We start from the raw sequence: 20591 nt of genomic DNA, 5'->3' as shown, positions 1-20591 counted from the left end.
TTTGCACATAAAAAGTATTGAGGAAGTGAAACAGGTTAAAAAGCAAAAAGTCCTTGTAATAAATCATATGCTGTACTTGGATTTTTAACCCTTAGAAGCGCAGGGCCGCTTTAATAAATTACCAGTGCAGAGATCCGGGAGGCAGAGGCACGATCGGGTGCCTGGGACGGGAGATGCCCGCTCAGCCCGTTTCTCGCAGAGGCCGGGCACAGCCCGCCGAGAGGAAGAAGCCCTCGGAAAGCAGAGGCTGGTCCGGCCTCGTCCGACCGACGGGTCCAGAGCGGGACCGGCCGGGCCGCAGGGGCCGGGGCCAGCGAGGTGCGGAGCGAGGCTCGGGGGAGCGGGAGGCGGCGGCGGCCGGGGCCGGCAGGGGAGCGGCTGGGGGCCCTGAGGGTGTGTGTGTGTGTGTGTGTGTGTGTGTGTGAGTGTGTCTGAGGGTGTGTGTGTGTGTGCGAGAGTGTCAGTGAGTGTGAAGGGATGTGAGGGTGTGTGTGTGTGTGGGTATGTGAGGGTGTCTGAGGGTGTGTGTGTGGGTATGTGAGGGTGTGTGAGGGGGGGTGTGTGTGTGCGTGCGTATGTGGATGTCTGAGGGTGTGTGTGAGTGTGAGGGTGTCTGAGGGTGTGTGTGTGTGAGTGAGTGTGAGGGTGTCTGAGGGGGTGTGTGTGTGAGTGAGTGTGTGGATGTCTGAGGGTGTGTGTATGTGAGTGAGTGTGAGGGTGTCTGAGGGGGTGTGTGTGTGAGTGTGAGTGTGAGGGTGTCTGAGGGGGTGTGTGTGTGAGTGTGAGTGAGTGAGTGTGAGGGTGTCTGAGGTGTGTGTGCTGTGGGAGCTGCCCCCCAGCCTCCGCACGCGGCGCAGGAGGCCCCGCACCGCACCCGGGGCCGCCCCCTGCGCGCCCCGTCGGGGCGGGCGGGCGGGCGGCGGTGGCGGGGAGATGGCGGGGCGGCGGCGGGCGCTGCCGCGGCTGCTGCTGCGCTGCCTCCTGCTGGGGCTGCTGGGCGGCGGCGGCGGGGGCCAGCCCGGCGGCGGCGAGTACTGCCACGGCTGGGTGGACGGGCAGGGGGGCTACCACGAGGGCTTCCAGTGCCCCGAGGGCTTCGACACGGCGGCCGCCACCATCTGCTGCGGCTCCTGCGCTCTGCGCTACTGCTGCGCCGCCGCCGAGGCTCGCCTGGAGCAGGGCGGCTGCACCAACGACCGGGAACCCTCGGAGCCGGGAGTCACCGCCCGTGAGTGCCCGGCCGCGGGTCCCGAGGCGGGGGGAGACGGCCCCCGCGGAGCACCCCCGGGCCCAGCCCGGTGCCCCCCGGTGCCGCGGCGGCTGCGGGGTCCTGTCCCGTCCCGCGGGTGGGCTGGAGGCGGGCGCGGCTCCAGGTGCGCGCCGCGGTCCCGCGCCGGGACAGAGCGGGAGCCCGGGGTGCCGGGGGCCCAGCTCCGCGCTCCCGAGAGCACCGGCAGCAGCATCCCTCATGACTGGGAGGCGTACTTGTATTTTAAGTTCGCATCGGCAAATTCTGCTGCGTCTGTCTAACTTTACTGCTCCTGGAGGTGCGAGCGGGCCCCGGTGCTCTGCTCGCACAGCCCCACCGTGTGAGTGGCCGTCAGTTTGCCAAACAGAAGAAATCCGGCAGCGCATACGGAGTCTGGTTTCCCAAGTTACACGTTCTTTGCTTGTCTTCCACCTTAGGAAAGGAAGCGATTTAACAGCATCTGCGGCATTTGAGCTTCGCCTGCAGACTCAAGCTGTTACACGGGACAGTCCCGGCGATTTGGGAGATGAGGGAGGGAGAGGAGTGAGATTCTTGAGCTATACCTAACAAGAACCAGTGAATGGGACCTTTGGTAACTATTAAAACTGTCAGAAAGAAACTTTAACTGGAACCTACAGGGTTTAAGCTCTGATTTTGTTTCAATGATAATGGTGTTCTCTCTTCTGAGCCAATTGGTATGTTATTGGGGCTGAAATGATGTAGGGCTTCATAAACACTGTGGAGTTTTATTTCTACACAGAACACCTGTTGCTCAAGTGGGCTAATTTGCACGAATTTTCTTCTTTCTTTTCCCAGAACCAATCTACGTTCCATTCCTCATTGTTGGATCAATATTTATTGCCTTCATTATCGTGGGCTCGCTGGTGGCAGTTTATTGTTGCACATGTTTAAGACCTAAACAACCATCACAGCCAATACGATTTTCTCTGCGGAGCTATCAGACTGAGACTCTTCCCATGATCTTGGCCTCCACAAGCTTCAGGACGCCATCCAGGCAGTCCAGTACTGCCACAAGTTCCAGCTCGACCGGCAGCTCGGTTCGCAGGTTCTCCTTCCCCCGCGCAGAGCCAGGGTGCCTGGTGGCATCCTCACCTCCACCATACACATCTGGCTGCTTCCAGACAGCCCATACAGTCCACCTGACCCAGCCATCAGGATTTCTGGTGTCTCCGCCGTACTTTGGGTATCCTCTCCAGCCAGAGCCTGCCCTGGCTGGGAAGAGCTGCTCTGATTTTACTCAGAGCTGAAAGAAGCTGTGGAGAAGCAATGCAGCCTTTGCAATCACAGGGACTGCTGCTGTTGGGTGTCACACTGATGTGCTCTGTGGCTGCAGAATTCAGAACTGTTCCTGTGGGTGAGTTGCCCTGAAAAAGTGAGGGGTCTCACTTGAGATTGCATTTCCCAAACCTGGATCACACTTACAATGGGATTGTAATACACTCCAAACAGTTGTTCTAAAACTGGACTGTTCCGCCTAATTTGTGCAGAATGTGTTCAGAGACAAGTAAAAGAACCGTGTTGGGACAAAGGTACTCAGTGTTACAAATGACATTTTACCCTAAATGCAGTTAACTTAGTTAACAAACAGTGGCTGCATTCCACTGATAATAATCAGACTAGTTCTCTAAAGCAGCAATAAGCCTGAGAAGTAAGAGAGGAGTAACACTAAAGAGGATCCTTGAAAACATGACTGCTTACCACTTCCACGAGCAAAGAAACTAAGAGGAAGAATTTTATTAGATATCATAATACAGAGGTTTTTTAAAAGTACACATAATCTACCTGAACTTAAACTGCATATTTGTATTAGTAAACTTTAACGATGGTAGATGAAACTAGTACTAATTAGAGATCAGACAGTCCCACATAGCCAAATTATCTATGAGGAAAGCAGAATGTATTCAGCAGTATCACCAATAACTTCTCCATATAAAATTGAAAAATAGTGTTCTACTAAAGCATTCTTCAGAAGGAAGTATTTATTGTCAGCTTTTTGCTCAGTAAGTGTAAGTTGGACAAACTGATCATGAAGTTTTGTTTGTAAAATTAGCCATGTATAAAATGTAAAGACAAGTTTGTAATTTAAAATGTATTTACACCATTGACATCACTAATTATTTAGTAGTAACATGCAAAAAAATTACCAATAAACTGTGTGGTTGAAATATTGTGTCATCAGTATGACTCTGTACAGGTAGTGTTTGTTGAATTTAGTTGGTGTAACTCTTTTGTAATTTTTCCTGTTAAAATTGTTTATTCTGCTTTTTAAAAAATTATTTACAACTTTAACTGCACCTGTTGTGCAGATTTAATATAATACAAAATTCTGGCTATATAGCAAAATCACAGATTCACTTATGTCTTTTACATGCAGCTGTGGTGAAAAAGTGGTGAAAACTACACTGATTAGTTGGGTATTTTAGATTAAACATCCTGCACTAGGAATAAATTCTGTTTGCCCTTCTACATTCCTTCACCTAAGTAAACCAACAAACCAAATGGAAGAAGAAAAAAAAAGCATCTAAACCAAATACATGCAGTAAGCAAATGGAAAATACACAAGAAAAAAAATTGCAGTCATTAAAGGGCTTCTCTGTACACTTATTTTTGTGAAAAAACGAAGTCATTCTGTGGGTCAGAATCTACAATATCAGAGGCTGAGCTTTCCTATTTTATCAGCCACAAACTCCGTGTGTGTACGATCTGTTGAAGTTCATTATAGCTGACCTATTTAACAAGTAGTTTAGAAAAGCTTCACTGGTTCTTTCTCAAGAGTTGAATATTTTTTTTTTTTTCATAGCAAATATCTAGCAATCAGTAGTTATGATAAAAACTATTTCAAAATAACCCTTTAAATAAGTTTTTTTTTACCACACAATTAGCATTATAATCCATCTGACATTACTGCTGGAAATGCAGTTTCTAAGCGGAAAGACAAGTTCTATATGATGTAAGTAATAGGCCCTAGCTTGAATGCTGTCATCATTAATTACATCCCAAATCATGATACACAGCTGTGTATATGTTTTGCAAGATACTAAAAATCAGATTTTGAGTATTCGGAAAATTAATTGAAAACTAAGTGTTCTGGCCTGGCATTTTATTGTAGAAACAATCTTCAGGGAAGGGGGTACGAAAATTTTTGCTTGCCTTTGATGAGGTTTCATAGGACTCTTCACTGTGTATTTTGAATGGTTATGAATGGGACTGTTTGTCAAGTAACTTTTGAAAAATCATTGAATATTTCAAGATACATGAATATTTCAGCTGTCCTATTCAGAAGCATACTGTGAGATGTGCTGATCACTCCTGTATACAGCAGAAACAGCAAACCAACTTAATTTTTTTACAAATTATAGTAAGTCTCCAATTAGAAGAAATCTTTATCTAGTAAACCAAGGCAACACAGACCCATTCTGGAAGCAGAAACTTGATCAGTTTTAACTAAGGGGCAATTGATGTACCTTTAAAGCATGATTAGTCATCAGAGCCACTGACACAGGTGCAGAGTGGCCAAAATTCAGGGTCTTCCTCAAAGACACAGCAAAGTACAAAGTACACAGTACACAGCAAAGTGATGAGTTTGGCAGAGTCATTGCCCATTACCATTTGGTGCTGTACAGGCCAGGCTGCTTCACTTGATAGTCTCACAGCGCTCTGCAGTTATTAGTGTTTTAACATAGAGACAGATTTTTGCGACTTGCACACACCCTTAGATTTTAATGATTATTCAGCCTAAGGAGAGCTGTGAAGTTTGCCATGCAGCAAGAAACTCAGCCTAGCAGGGAAGACCCCTCTGAGCCACCTCCTTTCTTCCCCTGATGCTGCTTAATGTGTTTGTCCTGATAGAACAGGTGAACTTGACACACAGGAATAATTTCATTGAATCAGACTTTCATAGATCTGTAAGTTTATAGCCTGCTAAGAACTTCGCAGGTCAGTAGCCAGACTGCAACAAATCCTGCAGATGTGGTTCTTAGGGTGGGAAAGATCAGGTGTAGTTCAAATAGCTGTACTGGGCTACTGTAAATACAGTTGAGGTGGTGATTGTGCACCACCTGCAAAGAAGAAACTACAAACTAACTAACTAACTAACTAAACGAATAAATAAATAAATAAATAAATAAATAAATAAATAAATAAATAAATAAATAAATAAATGTTTGTTCATGTAGTTACAGTAGCAGTGACCTATATAGCTGAAGGGAAAGGAGGTGACCAGAGTACAACCCATGGATAGAAACGCTTTTGCCTGTGCCAGTAGTTTCCGACCCAGATGGATTTGGTGTGCAGGAGAGAATGCTGAATTTTCTTCCTAATGGAAAGAGCCTTTTGGCACTAGATACTCCTATGATTTATAGGAACAAGAAATTTTCCTAAAACTTGCAGACAGAACAGAAATGAATTGTGATAGCACTTTAATGACTAATGAAACGGTTTGAAGGGCTGGATGTATGCATGAAGCAATTGCTTGCTATCAGAAGTAACATTTACAGGCAGTACTTGCTTCACTGCCATGTTAACAAAGTAGATTTAACTATTTCTTTTGGAATTCTGAACTCAGTTCATACTCCTTTTACTAGCACTACACCAATCTAAAATCAAAAGGAAAGAATATTCACACTCCTTAAATTCATTACTGTCATTCACACATGGTGCAACAAATACTTTGATTGCCATTAACTGGTAATGAGTTAGATGAAACCCAAGCCTTCTGTGGATAATGAGCAATAGCAGCATGCCATTTGTTGCGTGTTTCCACAATTTGGGATTCTGAAGTGTGTATCTCTAAAATGCATCAAGACTTTCCAGGGCTCAGAAAAACATTACAAGTACTTGCAAGAATGTCTGAAGGATTCTGTTTGAAACTAGGTAAGCAGTACAGTTTGTGGCTATGTAAACTCATGGATTATTTCTAATACTAATCCTACTGGAATAAAAAAAAGTGTCAATTTAAAAAGTATTTTGTCATTACTGCTCAGTTGCAGCTTGACATAAGGACATTAAGGAACATTGAGGAGATGAAGTTGTTTTTCAGTCCTGTTTTGCTGCCTACTGCAATGTGCTGTCTGGACTTGAACTCTGAACAACGCGTCTGCTTTTGAGGGAGCCACTGCTCCACAATATCACATACAGTTTTTGACTCACAGTTACACTGAGGTTATAATTCCATGCTGTCCTGTTTTCATTAGTAAAGGCAGACAAGGAAATGTCTTTCTGTTCTTTTTATTCTTTCAATCCATGACTTGTGCAAATCCAGGGGGCCGTACTGTAAATCAGGTTAGTGAAGTGATTTTAGCTTAAAAATAATGTTTGCTGTAAGAAAGAATGGAAAGGATTTGACAAGAGAGCCTGGATCATTATAAACTGGATTATAAACTGAATAATTTCAGAGGCTTCATGACTGCTAGTATAATAGAGGTGGTAAAATATTATGAGGTGGAATATCCTTAAACCAGCTCTGCTACTACAGACTGGATTTTGTGAAACTAGCACCATCTAAAATGCATGTATTATCAAACCTGCTTGACAGAATACAAAATAAATTAATTGTCTAGTGTATATATAGAAATCAGTCACCCATCTACTACCAAAACTCAATTATGGTTTGGATATACATTGATTTTTTTTCAGAGGCAGGCTCTGTTAGAGGAAAGAAATTCCAGCTATTACCAAAGCCAAAGGATACAGTATTTACCACTATTGTCTGAAAAGCATGGCCACATTTCCTTATTCTTACTCTTATCATTCTTGTACTGCATATTTCTCTTTCAAAATAGGGTATCACCACCAAAGTATGTTAGGGCATGGACAGAAGTCTCTAAATTGCAGACTCCTGTGCTCCTTGGTTTTTTTTTGTTTGTTTTTTTGTTTGTTTGGTTAACTTTTCTAGATTTCACATGAGAACTGAAAAAGACATTTCAAAATAGCTGTTCAAAAAAACAAAAACCCAAGAAACCTTAAACAAATTTTATACTTTTTCAGGTTACATAAGAACTCTATATTTGTGAAATACTATTTCTACTATATCTCATTTTGAAGAATCAAAACTCATAAAGAGTGATGAGGTATGTTTTCCTGGGAAAGTAAGCCCAAGCATTTCCAACCAGTCAAGTCAACAAAACTTCTTAATTTAATGGCAAAGTTTATTCATTTTTTAACAATTTAAAGACAAAACATTTAAAATTTGCAGTTCAAAACATGCACATTCACCAAATGCCAAAAGACATTTAACACTGCATAGAACTGAATATGTTACTAAAAGAACTATTTAAAAAACACAGTGCATTTAACATCCAGTTAAAACTAAACCTGAGAAACTACCATAAACACTGAGTCAAAAAATCTTCATTCATGCAGCTTCATATTTCCACAACAGTTTCAGCAGTAATGGCTTAGTGGAGCTGTAAAAACCTCACCTTATCTTGAATGCAAATTTTGCTGTTTGCTGTTTGACCGCTTTCTGCAGCGGTTCATACATATCAAACACTGAAAATTGTAATGAAAAATTCTGTTGAAGTAGAAAAACAATATTAATGCATTTATGGCTTCTATGCTACATTAAAGAAAGACCATAAAATATGACTTTAAATAAAACTTGTTCTGGTCACAGCTTTGCAATTACAAATCACACTCTACATGGAAATGCTTTTATTTTATTCACCCTAAAAAAAAGCACCCAACTTTGCACATCATTGCTCTGATGAGTACTCCTCATACTCAAAAGCAGTCCAGTTGAACCCCATATGAGCAGTGGTTTGCATAAGCAGGAACCAGGTTTGGAATGCTAAAATATTCCTTTGTTTAATAAAGATCTGTTGGTTAACAGCAAGGAAACTGGGTGAATGAGGGCACAGAGGGGGAAGGAGAAACTCATTTGTTGAGTTTTGTAACCAGTGAAAACATCCAGTACCAAGGAAGCTGAACTGACAAACTCATTTGCTTACACAGCACTAGCTTCTCAATATATTATGAGCAGACTTTTAACGAAGGCAGTAAAAAACAGGGATCAACAACCACCATGCATCGCCTCAGAACACTTAGAAATAGTGCCTCATGCAGACAGAATGATAAATTCATCAGAACTACAACTGCTTTTACACAATACACAAGAAAAAAAGGGAAAAGACTTTTGTCTTTAAATTTAACACATATTCCAAATTACTTATCATTCAAGATGGGTTCAAATGCCATGATATACATCTTAAGACACTTAAAGTTCATCTCTGTAACAAGGTGAATTTTATGGATGCATGTGGACATATAGGAATCTTCAGCTATCTCTTAGTGTTTCAAAATATTTTATTTATAATTTTATACAAATAGAATGATGACTAAGTATAAATCTGTTGAAACTGCTTTGCAAAAATATGTGTAAAATTAGGAAATGGCAAGAAAAAATTCCAGATACAAATTGTCAATAGGTTTGTTAAAATTTGTTTCCAGTTACTCTTCTGAATAATTTATATATATATATATGTATGTATATATTTAAAAATAATTAAGCAAAAGTATTTATATAAGATACCCGATTTTTAGTGGCACAGATTCATCTTTTAGATGGAAATTTTTAATAATAACTTGCAGTGCACATTAAACAGATGGAAAAATCCATGTGAACTCTCTATTTAATACACTTTTGAATTTTCTAACAGTGAGAACAGAGGCATTGTTTTGAGCATTTCTGCCTCAACTGTTTTTTTTTTTCCTTTAAACAAACATCAGTAGAATCCCCTTATTTTAACAAAGATATGACTAACAGGATGGAAACAGATTATGTTACTGTGTACTTAACATGAAAATAAAGTGCATATTTTATACTTGGCCTGATTTAAAATGGGCACACATAGCTAAGATAATCTTGTATTTTAAAATGGAATTGTATGAGCAATCAAACCCCACAATTTTTGCCGCATTTGTCTTTTTTGCTATTTTTAAGAAGTGGTATCTTTCAACCACTAATTATCAGAAAAAGTATGGAGATGGGAGAAAAATTCATCAAAAGTAGTAAAAAATGCACTTTGGGAAATACTACTTCAAATTCTGAAAGGATGTAAGCATGAAATGCTGTGATAAGATTATCTTACAAACCTTTAAATTAGTCTGAATTTAGGATCTTATAGAGCTGTTTCAGTCACTTTCTTCTTTTTTAACATAGTTAATTCGGGACCTACTGTGTGTTTTCTTCAAACTGTATTACAATGGTAAGACAGAATTTTATTTAATAGAAAGAATAAGAGATCATGTAAATATCTCACTGTATATATTTCACAATGTGTTCTAATCCGCATCTGCATAATTAGCAATTCAACCAATTAGAAGAGAAAAAAAAACTGCCCATGAAGAGAGCATGTACAGATTAATTTTATATGAGTTAAGCACACTGAAAGATTATAAATGAGCAACAGTATCATGGCTAATTTCAGAAATGTTTTGAAGCTGGTCATTGTCCCTTGGATGACAGAAAATAGGGATCCCCATTTTAGGGAAGGGGCACGCCCTCAAATTTTTTCTTGCCTTAGGTCAAGTGATTTGGCCCTCCCATATTGATGCATCTATTTATCTATGCCTGCAATGGCTTTTCTGAAGGCAGTTCTTGTCTGCATGACTGACTGGCAGTACTGTTTCTAGTGGGATACGTTCCCTTTGTCCTTGTGCCTTCTATTTAAAGATCACTCTGGGCAAGTGAGAGGAAGACACTGAGTAACATGCATATGAAATGCAGACTGCCTTCCCACTGATACACCTTCCTAAATGTGTACTTTCACATGGTGCCTTTTGTTGGGCTTTCTCTGTGTATTTTTAAGCTTCTCTTAGAACGGAGAATAAGAAACTTGGATAGTGAGATTAACTACATGTTAAGCATTTAGCTGGATGAAAGACAAGGAGGTAAAGTCATCTTTAGTAAGTATATGGCATATGAAGGAGGGCAGAGAAAAGATGGGACTGGATGACTTGTTAGGATTTGGAGAGAAAAGAGGAAATACTTAATTTACAGATCACTGGGGATATAGTTGTTCTGCTTTTCCATCTGGTTGATCTCCATTGAAAGAAAAAAAGAGATCATTCCTATGTAATGCATTAAAAATTTACTTAACAATAAAGCCAACTGCTACTATAGAAAATTGTATTTTTAATGTAATTATGGTGGCTTTTAAACCCAGAATTAAACATGGACTAAAGAGTTGCAAGAATTAACTGAATTTTAAAGTTCAAGTAGCTTTTCTTAGTTTGAAACCTGATGGCTGTTGGATGGTAAGTTGAGAAATACCAAGTGTAACTACTTCAAGAATGTATCACAATGTTCTCATTTAATATTTCCCTCTTTTTTTCCCACTCATACCAGGTATCTATCTTTTTATGCAGTCACTTCCTCTCCATTTTGAGTAAAGGTGAGAGTATGTAAGTATTCTGCATGACCAATAAGTTGTAAAGAGACTGCTGCAATGTATTTCACACCTTTATAGGAAGTGACTTTAGTGCAAATAAACCAGTACATACCACAGACTAGCGAAGGGCATGCTTTGCTCTGTATTTCAGTGTATGCATTTCAAATAATCTTAGTATAAAAATGTTGAAAATTTGATTAATTTTAAAAAATAAGTTTAAACAAACTTTCTTTTGAACCTACAATATAAGCAGATACAACTAAGCATCACAAAAATAATTAAGTTTGCTAAAGGGAAGTAAGGCAGAGAAATTCTTAAAAATTGAATAATTTTTACTCCATTATACAAGTTGGCAGCCATATTCAACATATGCAATACTAAATGAAAATAAGGGGAAAGCTTGTATAAGGCCAAAGGTGCAAAGACTTGCAGTTTTGAAAGCAAATGCCAAAAAGGCCACTCAAAATTAGACTCACTGTACTTTCTCCTGTGTGGAGACGCAAGCATGCAGTTCTGAGATCAGGACCAGAGATAGTTTCCTTTCAAATTGTTTCTAACAGAAAACATTTATGGAATTTCTTTGGCAAATATTTTTAGGTTAGTTTGACACAAACATCTATGAGCATCTTGACTCAAAATCTTTCTTAAAGAAGGTGAATTAACACCATTAAGATACTGGGCTTTTTTCAGCACTTGTTGAAATCAAAGGCTTGTTGTCAACTGCATTTAAATATATTAACACTTAAAAACCTTCACAGATGCTGGTTGATCTGTCAATGTAAAGTATGTTTAGCAATCTGACCACTGCCCTTCTAGTATATGACCAGTATTGATTCAATTTCATTGTAAAATAAGCAAGCTGGCAAGATACAAGGTAAATCCCAATCTGTTTACAAAGGCTAAGCAAATACTTGTTAAAAATTTAGAGATGGTGTGTTACAGTATAGTTGCACAGTGCTTATGTCTACTGAATACACAAATCCAAACTTTATGGAACAAGACCATCACAGATCTTTCAATGTCTGATAACTGGACCATGGTCACAGCTCACAGCCCACAGCCAAAGATCCAGTAGCCTGTCTCACAAAAGTAACAACTAAGGCCTAAATCTCCAGCTGTGTTCCTTCACCATTCCTCAGGCCTTTGCTTTGTGGTATCATAAGCTCTTATTACTTCAGATTGGGAAACAATTCCATTTTCATCTTGAGAGAAGGCGTAGCCATCTGCAGATATAAAGCAAAAGAGAAACAAATGAAGTTTTAATTGGTTTTACTCTTTTAAAGCTTTAATAAAAGCAACTTAACAAAGGTGAATAGAGAGGAATAAACCTCTTTTCAACAGTTAGTAAAATCCTGTGCCATTTCTTACAGAATTTTGCAGTTATAAAATAGTAGAAAGAACTCTGCGCAGTATCTTAGCTATGAAGGGCAACTTAACCACAGGCAAAGAACAGAGTCTAATGAGTTTAGGATACTGCACTTTACTATAAATATATGCAGTGAAAGGCAGAATTTTACTGCTGTGTTATTAATGGATATTAATTTTTGTCAGCAAACACTTACGAAGCAAGTTTTGTTGCAAAGAGTCAGAGCGATACAAGTTCACGTGGTTCTTCTTAAAAACATTCTTCAGAAGTTGGGCTCTTTCAGTTAAGCTAGAAAGAAAGTAGACACGTGAAAAATATTTACTTACTAATTTAAATGAGAAGTGTCCACCCTCCCTTTTCTTTTTAAATGGTGCCTGATGAATTATTAAGATGATGATTAAAAGCTTGTGTGAGGACAGATTATTAAATTCTGACCCCGTGTAATTATCTTGCTTGTCACAGTACAGGCAAAATATCAGTTTGAAACACTGCTGTGTGCTAACAACACATACAAATGTGAACCTTTGAGTGTGACTCCTTTAGAAAAATACAATGTAAAGGTGAAGGCACTGTCTTTCTTTATGCAGCACAGCTTGAATAGTGCCAAGCTGAAGAAGTCTTTTTTTATCTTACACAGGAAGTGTTCCCAGCCTCTATTGAAACAGTATCCCAAAGGGATGGGAAATGAGTGGAGGGAAAGCCACATTCATGGTCATCAGCTATTTGTACAGAAACATTATTTCCATAAAATGTGTTCTAGAAAGGAGCATTCCCCAGGAAACTCTAGAAGGTGATTTTCTGGAGATCATACCCCAATAACAGCTACTATTGCTGCTAAGGTTGGCCACTTCAGCCCATCTTCCTTCCCAGGACTACTGAATTTGTTGTGTTGTATGCTTATTGTGCTTTAGTGTGACTCAGTACACTCCCCATTTCAGCCCCAAGTGGTACACAGGAGCATTAGACATTTTTAAAATTGAGACTCAAGCATCAGCCAAATGCTGCAAACTGTAGTGAAAGGAGTAGCAAGGGCATTTGGTTTCCTTTCTTTCTTACACTAAATTTCTCTCTAATAGGAACACACATTACTAAATAAATACCAGGTAGATGAGACACAGCTCAAAAAAACTGCAAAATCTGACAATTTTAGTAACATGTTAAATATGTGCAAGGGACTATATTAAAAAAACCCACACCCAAATTCTTCAGTATCCTCTTGATTTGATATTCACTGTGAATTACAGCCTGTGTTTCAAGAAATACCAATCTATCAGTTAAACATTTCAAATGCTGAAAAATGCAGCCCTCTCTCAATGTAAACATCTAAAAATTAGTTCAATTAAAAAAGAGATGTATCTTATGTTCAATCTGAGTACATAGTGATTTGTTATTGCTAAAGTTTTGCTAGATTAGCAAAGTTGTCTCTTGTGAAATGATGTAGTAAGAAAAACAGATTTCACACACCTTATGTTACCAAGTTTTGATTACTCAAATTACTTTTTAATATTATTGTCAATTAGCTCAACAGCCTTACCTTCCCAGGCTATCAACCAGACTAAGTGGTGCAAGGAAGGGAACTAGGCTGCTTTCCTTACTAGATTTTCACTCGAGCCAATAAATTAGAAATGTTCATTCTTTCTTAAGTGACTATATACTTATATATGAAGCTGAACCACTGTTTAAGCTGGACAGACTAATGGTTTATTTCATCTTTCTGTTCTCCTCTAGTCTGGTGGTTAAAGCATATGGTGAAAGCTTGGCTTTTCTAAGTTGGAAAAGGAAAATAAACCTACTACTTCCATAAAGAAATGCTAACTGGAAAATCTACAGGGTAAGGTGATAGGGAGAGAAAACTGCTTCTGTGGCCACATTTTAAATGAAGATGGAATGAGACTTTCTTGCAAGGAAAAATTAGGTACCAATTCCAGGAAGGTAGTTAGCATCTGCTGGCTGAATCAAGAATGGAAAGGCTGAAGTACTGAGACAGATCTTACTTTCAGTGCTTTCCTAAGCTAACTAACTGGGGATTTTTTTTTTTCATCCTGCTTGCTCCTCTACACTGTGTAGAAGCCTTCTGTTTTAATTCAGAGCTATAAACTGTTTAAGCAACAACATTAATAAAAAATTAGGGATTGCAATCTAAACTGTAAGAATAGAAAGAATGAATAAATAAATCAGTATGTTAATGTAAAACTGGAGGCCAAGGAGGTGGAAGACCATAAGTACACTTATGTATCTCCTTTGCAATGCATCTGTGAAATCCTTATTAATGTGAATTGAAATCAGCAAATTAATATGAAATTTCTGACAGGTGCTATTTTCTAATAAAAATATTTTATTTAAAACATTAGCATGCATATTATTGCATTCTTGGTACCATCATTCCTTGCTTGTGCTCCCAAATGAAATACTCAGATTGAATCACAGAATCACTAGGCTGGAAGAGACCTTCAAGATCATCGAGTCTACCCCATACCCTAAGCCCTCAACTGAAACCATGCACCAAACCGGGCACTGAGTGCCACATCCAGTCTTTTTCTAAACACATTCAGGGATGGTGACTCCACCACCTCCCCGGGCAGATCATTCCAGTACTTTATCACTTTCTGTAAAAAACTTGTTCTGTCAGTGCTGCCTCGTAAAAGAGACCAACCCCCACCTGACTATAACCACCTTTCAGGGAGTTGTAGAGAGTGATGTCACCCCTGAGTCTCCTTTTCTCCAGGCTGAACAACCCCAGCTCCCTCAGCCGTTCCTCACAGGGTTTGTGTTCCCAGCCCCTCCCCAGCCTCGTTGCCTCCTCTGGATGTGCTCAAGCGTCTCAATGTCCTTCCTGAACTGAGGGGCCAGAACTGGACACAGCACTTGAGGTGTGGCCTCCCCAGTGCTGAGTACAGGGGAAGAATGACCTCCCTGCTCCTGCTGGCCACAGTATTCCTGACACAGGCCAGGGGCCATTGGCTTTCTTGGCCACCAGGACACACTGCTGGCTCATGTCCCATCAGCTGTCAACCAGCACCCCAGGTCCCTTTCTGCCTGGGCACTGTCCAGCCACACCATCCCCAGCCTGTAACACTGCAGGGGGTTACTGTGGCCAAAATGCAGGACTTGGCACTTGGATTTATTAAACATCATGCTATTGGACTCTGCCATCCATCCAAATGTTCCAGATCTCTCTGCAGAGCCCTCCTCCCTTCAACAGATCGACACAGCTCCCAGCTTAGTGTTGTCTGCAAATTTACTAATGAAAGACTCAAAACCCTCATCCATGTTGTCAACAAAAATACTGAACAGAAGAGGCCCCAGCACAGACCCCTGAGGGACACCACTGGTTACAGATTCCCAGCTGAATGCAGCACCATTCCCCATCACTCTCTGGGCCAGTTCTTAACCCAGCACAGAGCGCTCCTGTCCAAGCCTCGGGCTGCCAGCTTCTCCAGGAGAATGCTGTGGGAGACAATGTCAAAGGCCTTGCTGGAGTCCAAATGGACAATACCCACAGCCCTTCCCACATCCACCAGGCGGGTCACTTGGTCATAAAAGGAGATCAGGTTGGTCAAACATGACCCACCCCCACTAAACCCGTGCTGGCTGGGTTTGATACCCTGGCCATCCTGAAAGTGCTGTGTGATGGCACTCACTATAAACTGTTCCATAATCTTACCTGGTACTAAGGTCAGGCTAACTGGTCTGTGATTACCAGGATCCTCCTTCCCACCCTTTTTATGAATGGGTGTTACATTGGCCAGCTCCTAGTCATCTGGAACCTCCAGTGAGCCAAGATTGCTGGTAAATGATGGAGAGAGGCTTTGCAAGCTCATCTGGCAGCTCCCTCATCAGCCTGGGATGGATCCCATCTGGTCCCATAGATTTACGAACATCTAAGCTGCTCAGCAGTTCTCTGAGTGCCTCCTCCTGGATAACAGGGGGACAATTCTGCTCCCTGACACCATCTACCAGTCCGGGAGGACAGTTGTCCTGAGGACAAGCTGTCTTCCCACTAAAGACTGAGGTAAAGAAGGAGTTAAGCACTTCTGCCTTCTCATCTGCACTTCCTAAGTTCCCTCCCGTATCCAGTAGAGAACAGAGGTTGGTCTTACCCTCCCTTTTGCTGTTAATGTATTTGTAAAAGCATTTTTTATTATCCTTTGCAAAAGTTGCCAAATTAAGTTCAAGCTGAGCTTTGGCCTCACTAATTTTTTTTTCCTACATGCCCTAGCAACCCCCTTAAATACCTCCTGAGACACTAGACCCTCCTTCCAAAGATGATACATCCTCTTTTTATTCCTAAGTTCCTTTGAAATCTCATTGCCCATCCAGGCTGGACGTTTTCCTCATCAACCCATCTTCTGGCACACAGGGACAGTTTGTTCCTGTGCTCTCAAGATCTCTGTTTTGAAGCACACCCACCTTTCCCAGACTCATTTGTTTTTAAGGGCTGCTTCCCAAGGAACTCTCTGAATAAATCTCCTAAATATGCCAAAGTCTGCCCTATGGAAGTCCAGTATAGAAGTCCTATTGATGTTCCTCCTCATTTCACCACATTTCATTGCTTAAATTCTAAGTAGTGAAAATACTACCTTAAACTTTTACAAGAACACGAAGTATGCACCTCTCTTAGTTTATGTATAATGAAGTTGTCACTGCACAGATCTTATTGCTGGTAAAGAAAATACAAAATACATAGGAAATACATTTGAGAAAAGTGCTTTCAGCTAATCAAGTACTAAATTATTTTCTATACTTGAAATACTGTGGCCTCTAAATCACCCTGTTGCCATTCAAAAGCATATTTAAATATCTCCACATGAAGCCAAGAAACATGATTTCATAATTAACCAACGTTAGATCACAGTAATTAAATGCTTGTGCTCATTATGTGTACCTATATGGACAAACAGAATATTAACTATTTTAGAACATGAAATATGTACCTTCACAGGCAATTAAACACAGTTCTAGAAAAAAAATTACTAATTTATGTATTCCTGTAACCCTCACAGTAAAGAATTTCATCCTAATATCTAAACTAAACCAACCCTCTTCCAGTCCTATCACTACATGCCTCTACAAATTCTCCTGCCTTTCTTGTAGGCCCCCTTCTCAGTAAATATTCACTGATACACACTGATTACAGCAACTATCCAATACGAGAATCCTGATCTGCTATCTGCAGAAGCTGGGACTTCTATTTTGTGTTGTAGTATTTCTAAGATGAGAGTGGATACAGTGGAAAAGTTTCTGAGTTACCTTTTTCACTATTTTCCAGTTACCTTTAACTCATGCAGCAATTTATATATTCTTAGGTTATTTTGGCATTTAATGAGAACAAATCTCTTCTTCTGCTACAAACAGAAAAAGGTACTCCCAGAGGTATACACTCTTGAATAAGAAAGTCTCATGTACATATCTTAAACAGATGTAGAGGACATTCCTCACCTATTTATCTACTTACTCTATACTGGTAACTAATTAAACCAGGCTTCTGCAATTTAGGAGACTCAAAAATGTTTACAAAAGTTGAGTCAAATTTTTGTAGATGCAAGCAAGTCAGTTCATCAGACCATTTCTTTAACAATGAACACTTTCTCAGTTTTGGCTCTATCACCTGGATTTAAATTAATTACAAAATAATGGAGGGAATAAAATCTTAAGCGATATTTTGTAGCATCCAGTGATTAGCATATTAGGCGGATGCTTGTATCCTTCAGAAATACTGGTCTAAAAGTAAGAGAAGAGAAGAATTAGATCTAAGGAAGATATTCTGGCAGGTAACTGAACAGCTGTCATGGAGCTCTCATAACTATTCAACTATGGGATAAAAAGATAATTACAGAACCTGTGGTGAAAACACCAAGTTTATTTTGTGTATACAATAAGGGATTTGGAATTCTATACATGATGTGTATACAATGAGGGAAAAGCATGCTGCCTAGACAACTGAAGTTAAAGCAGCTGAATAGGGAATACAAGAGAAGTCTTGGGAATCCAAGTATGAAATACTAAAAAGGTAGGTTACCTTACTTTTTTCTATACCCACAAGATGGTCCACTTTTAGCACCATCCTGTACTAATGTCTGCTTTCTTTTCTGCAACTCCTTCTTCTACAGCTTTTGCTCTTTGCAAAAGCGCACAGAGCATACATTACCTCAAAGCTCAGCACACACTGATAGATGAGTTGGGTAATCTGGAGGAAAATATTGCCTTCAATCTGCTTGAATGACCAGTGCCAATGGAGAAAAGCATCTGTAGCAATCAATTTACACCACCTTTAAAAGCAAGTGAACTTACTCTTGCAAGCACTGGTTAGGTCTTGCAGTGATGAAGGGAATGAAGGAGATGAAGGGAAAGTAAGCTCAAAGTAGGAATTGCCACCAACCAGGGGACTCTGCACTACTCCCATCGTGAAGCTGCTGCTACAAAGCCAGCATCTAGAGCCTGAGAGGAGGCTGAACACAGGTATGCCCGCTTCTGCAGCCCACCACACTAGACTAGGTGTTCCATGGGTGGTGGGCTAAGCTTCCAGGCCTCCTGGCACCTCCTCTGTTCCTTGTTACCAGGAAAGAGGAACCCAACTAGATGCAAAACGTTCTTTTGAAAGTTCTCACGCAAGCTGGATATTCCCCCATTAAAAATGGTGGTTATCACCTTGGTATCTGATGTAATTTGATCTCAACCTAGTGAATCCTAGTAAACTGATTCCCACTGGAACTGGAGGAGGGATACAATAAGATTGCTAAAGTATCTTTATGAATGAAAGGTACTTGCTGAAAACTGAACCTGTAGCAAAAGAAGTGGCTGTGTTTTTTCTGGTCTCTTTCTGTGCATAGCTTGATAGGAAAAAAGCCTTCTTGACTATGCTTTTTGCCATGAAGATACTAAAAAAAACAGCAGTCCAAAGAAAAGAAAGAACAGGAAAATCAAGTATCAGCAGTTTGGGCTTTTTTTTAGATTTCACAAAACTCATGAAAATGAAGACAAGAAAAGAAAGCTCTAGTTCAGCCAAATGGCTCTAATGAATTGGAAGCGGGGGGAAGGGGGATTTTGTCATCTCATACACTCAGCGAGTACTTGCTACAAGTACAGCTTGGGGTTAAAAAGTCTGAAATATTTTACTTAAGTGCACATCTTTATGCTGAGTTTACATATAGAAAATGTCTAATTGTTCAGTTTTACCTTCTCCCTTTTCAAATTATCTGCCTAGTCCATAAAGGAGGACGTAACAAAGGAATTCTTGTGCAATCTTAAGTAAGAAATTTTACTTACCTCATATAGGTTAATCAAATTAATTTGCTCTGAACTGGAATTAAATATGAAGCCAGCTGGTTATATTCAGTTTCAGAAAATCCTAGACACATTTTTTGTTTGTCCTCCCAAAAAGCTACTGAGCAGCTTTTAAAGAATTTAATTTTGTTTTTTGTGCTTAGGCCCCTGTTTACGGCTATACTAGAAAATTATGCAGGTTTAAACTAATTTTATTCTAACCTATTTTCTTCTTATTTTGTTTGTGAATTAATTGTTAACACAGAAAAATGTGACAGAATTAAAACTGTACCTCAAGCTTGTTCTATGCATAAGAATCAGAAACCAGTCAGCTACAAAGAAACACATCAGTTAAAGCTTTTGGTAAAAACCTCTGTGTAAGCCCATGAAAAAACACATAGGCTCAGTAGAACTGAAGTCCTTCACAGATGCCTTTCATTTGTATGGCTTTAGAAAAATAACCTTTTGTCTCTGATACATGGATAAAGCTAAAAATATTTAGCTTTTTTTTTTTTAAAGACAATGTTCTACAGATTTTTACCATACCTCTTGCCATGCACAACTGCCCCAGGATCCTCAGACTTTGCTTCCAACTCCTGAACTTCATCAACCAGTGTCTTGTAAGTAGCTCTCTTTACTCTGTAAGTGCATAAAAAATACTGCCAGATTTACACTTCCTGAAAGTAGAAATATTTTTAATGCTTATATAAATATTCAATTTATAAATCCATTTCCCCAGACTTAAAACTAAGCTTTACAAGTAGAAATATCAAAAAACAAATCTAAAGAATGTATTTTATCATCTGTTCTTGCAAATTAGAGACAAAAAATATTTATTAATAAAACACTACAATTATTGAAACATTTAAAATAGTAAAAACTTTTGTAATAAAGTTGTTTTAAAAAAAAGACAGTAAAAAACAACTTTATATAATCACCAGAATTGATCTTAATTTTTAAAAAATTATATTAGGAATTAGAACACACATTTTGAAGCCAGTACTTTCTCCTGTAAACCCTGGCATTTCCGTACTCACACTTTGTATACTATATCCAGAAGTAAAGCTGTCATAGGAATACACAGAAGTCCCATCCAAAATACTCCAGAGCTGAACATCATAGCTGCCTGAAAAGAAAATGCACAAAATGCGATGTCATGACAAGAACTAGAAAAAAAATCTGAGACATATCAAGTAGTTGGTTGAGGCTATCAAAAGCAGATTTAAATGAATCATTCTCATCTGACTAATGTGAAATAGAACTTGAACTCCTTTCTAAAATCCCCTGAGTTGCAACATAAATC

The 20591-nt window shown here is 39.7% G+C and overlaps 2 protein-coding genes across 4 annotated transcripts in view; one reads left to right on the top strand and one right to left on the bottom strand.

Annotated features, from left to right (window-relative positions):
• The first annotated feature begins 933 nt into the window (after window positions 1–933).
• SHISA3 (shisa family member 3) lies at window positions 934–5374 on the top strand. The gene is made up of 2 exons (XM_033060865.1): window positions 934–1228; window positions 2066–5374. The coding sequence occupies exons 1-2, from the start codon at window positions 934–936 to the stop codon at window positions 2515–2517; spliced, it is 747 nt and encodes a 248-aa protein (XP_032916756.1). The 3' UTR covers window positions 2518–5374.
• Window positions 5375–7398: 2024 nt separating this feature from the next.
• ATP8A1 (ATPase phospholipid transporting 8A1) overlaps window positions 7399–20591 on the bottom strand; it is a 111126-nt gene continuing 97933 nt past the window's right edge. For all 3 annotated transcript variants that reach the window (XM_033059594.1, XM_033059595.1, XM_033059593.1), the window contains 4 exons: window positions 20326–20414; window positions 19835–19927; window positions 12222–12313; window positions 7399–11882 (listed from right to left, as the gene is read on the bottom strand). In XM_033059594.1, the coding sequence (XP_032915485.1) occupies window positions 11785–11882; window positions 12222–12313; window positions 19835–19927; window positions 20326–20414 (372 nt within the window). In that variant the 3' untranslated portion in view covers window positions 7399–11784. The remainder of the gene's footprint in view (window positions 11883–12221; window positions 12314–19834; window positions 19928–20325; window positions 20415–20591) is intronic.

Source organism: Catharus ustulatus, chromosome 5 (assembly GCF_009819885.2).
Source record: "Catharus ustulatus isolate bCatUst1 chromosome 5, bCatUst1.pri.v2, whole genome shotgun sequence".
Lineage (NCBI taxonomy): Eukaryota > Metazoa > Chordata > Aves > Passeriformes > Turdidae > Catharus > Catharus ustulatus.
The sequence above is the reverse complement of the archived record's forward strand: the minus strand, read 5'-3'. Positions and strand labels throughout refer to the sequence as shown.

Excerpts from the sequence above, each read along its gene's own strand:
- SHISA3 (XM_033060865.1), top strand. The coding sequence starts at position 934 with ATGGCGGGGCGGCGGCGGGCGCTGCCGCGGCTGCTGCTGCGCTGCCTC. Across the intron at positions 1,229-2,065 it reads GGAGCCGGGAGTCACCGCCC|AACCAATCTACGTTCCATTC; the intron begins GTGAGTGCCCGG and ends TTCTTTTCCCAG.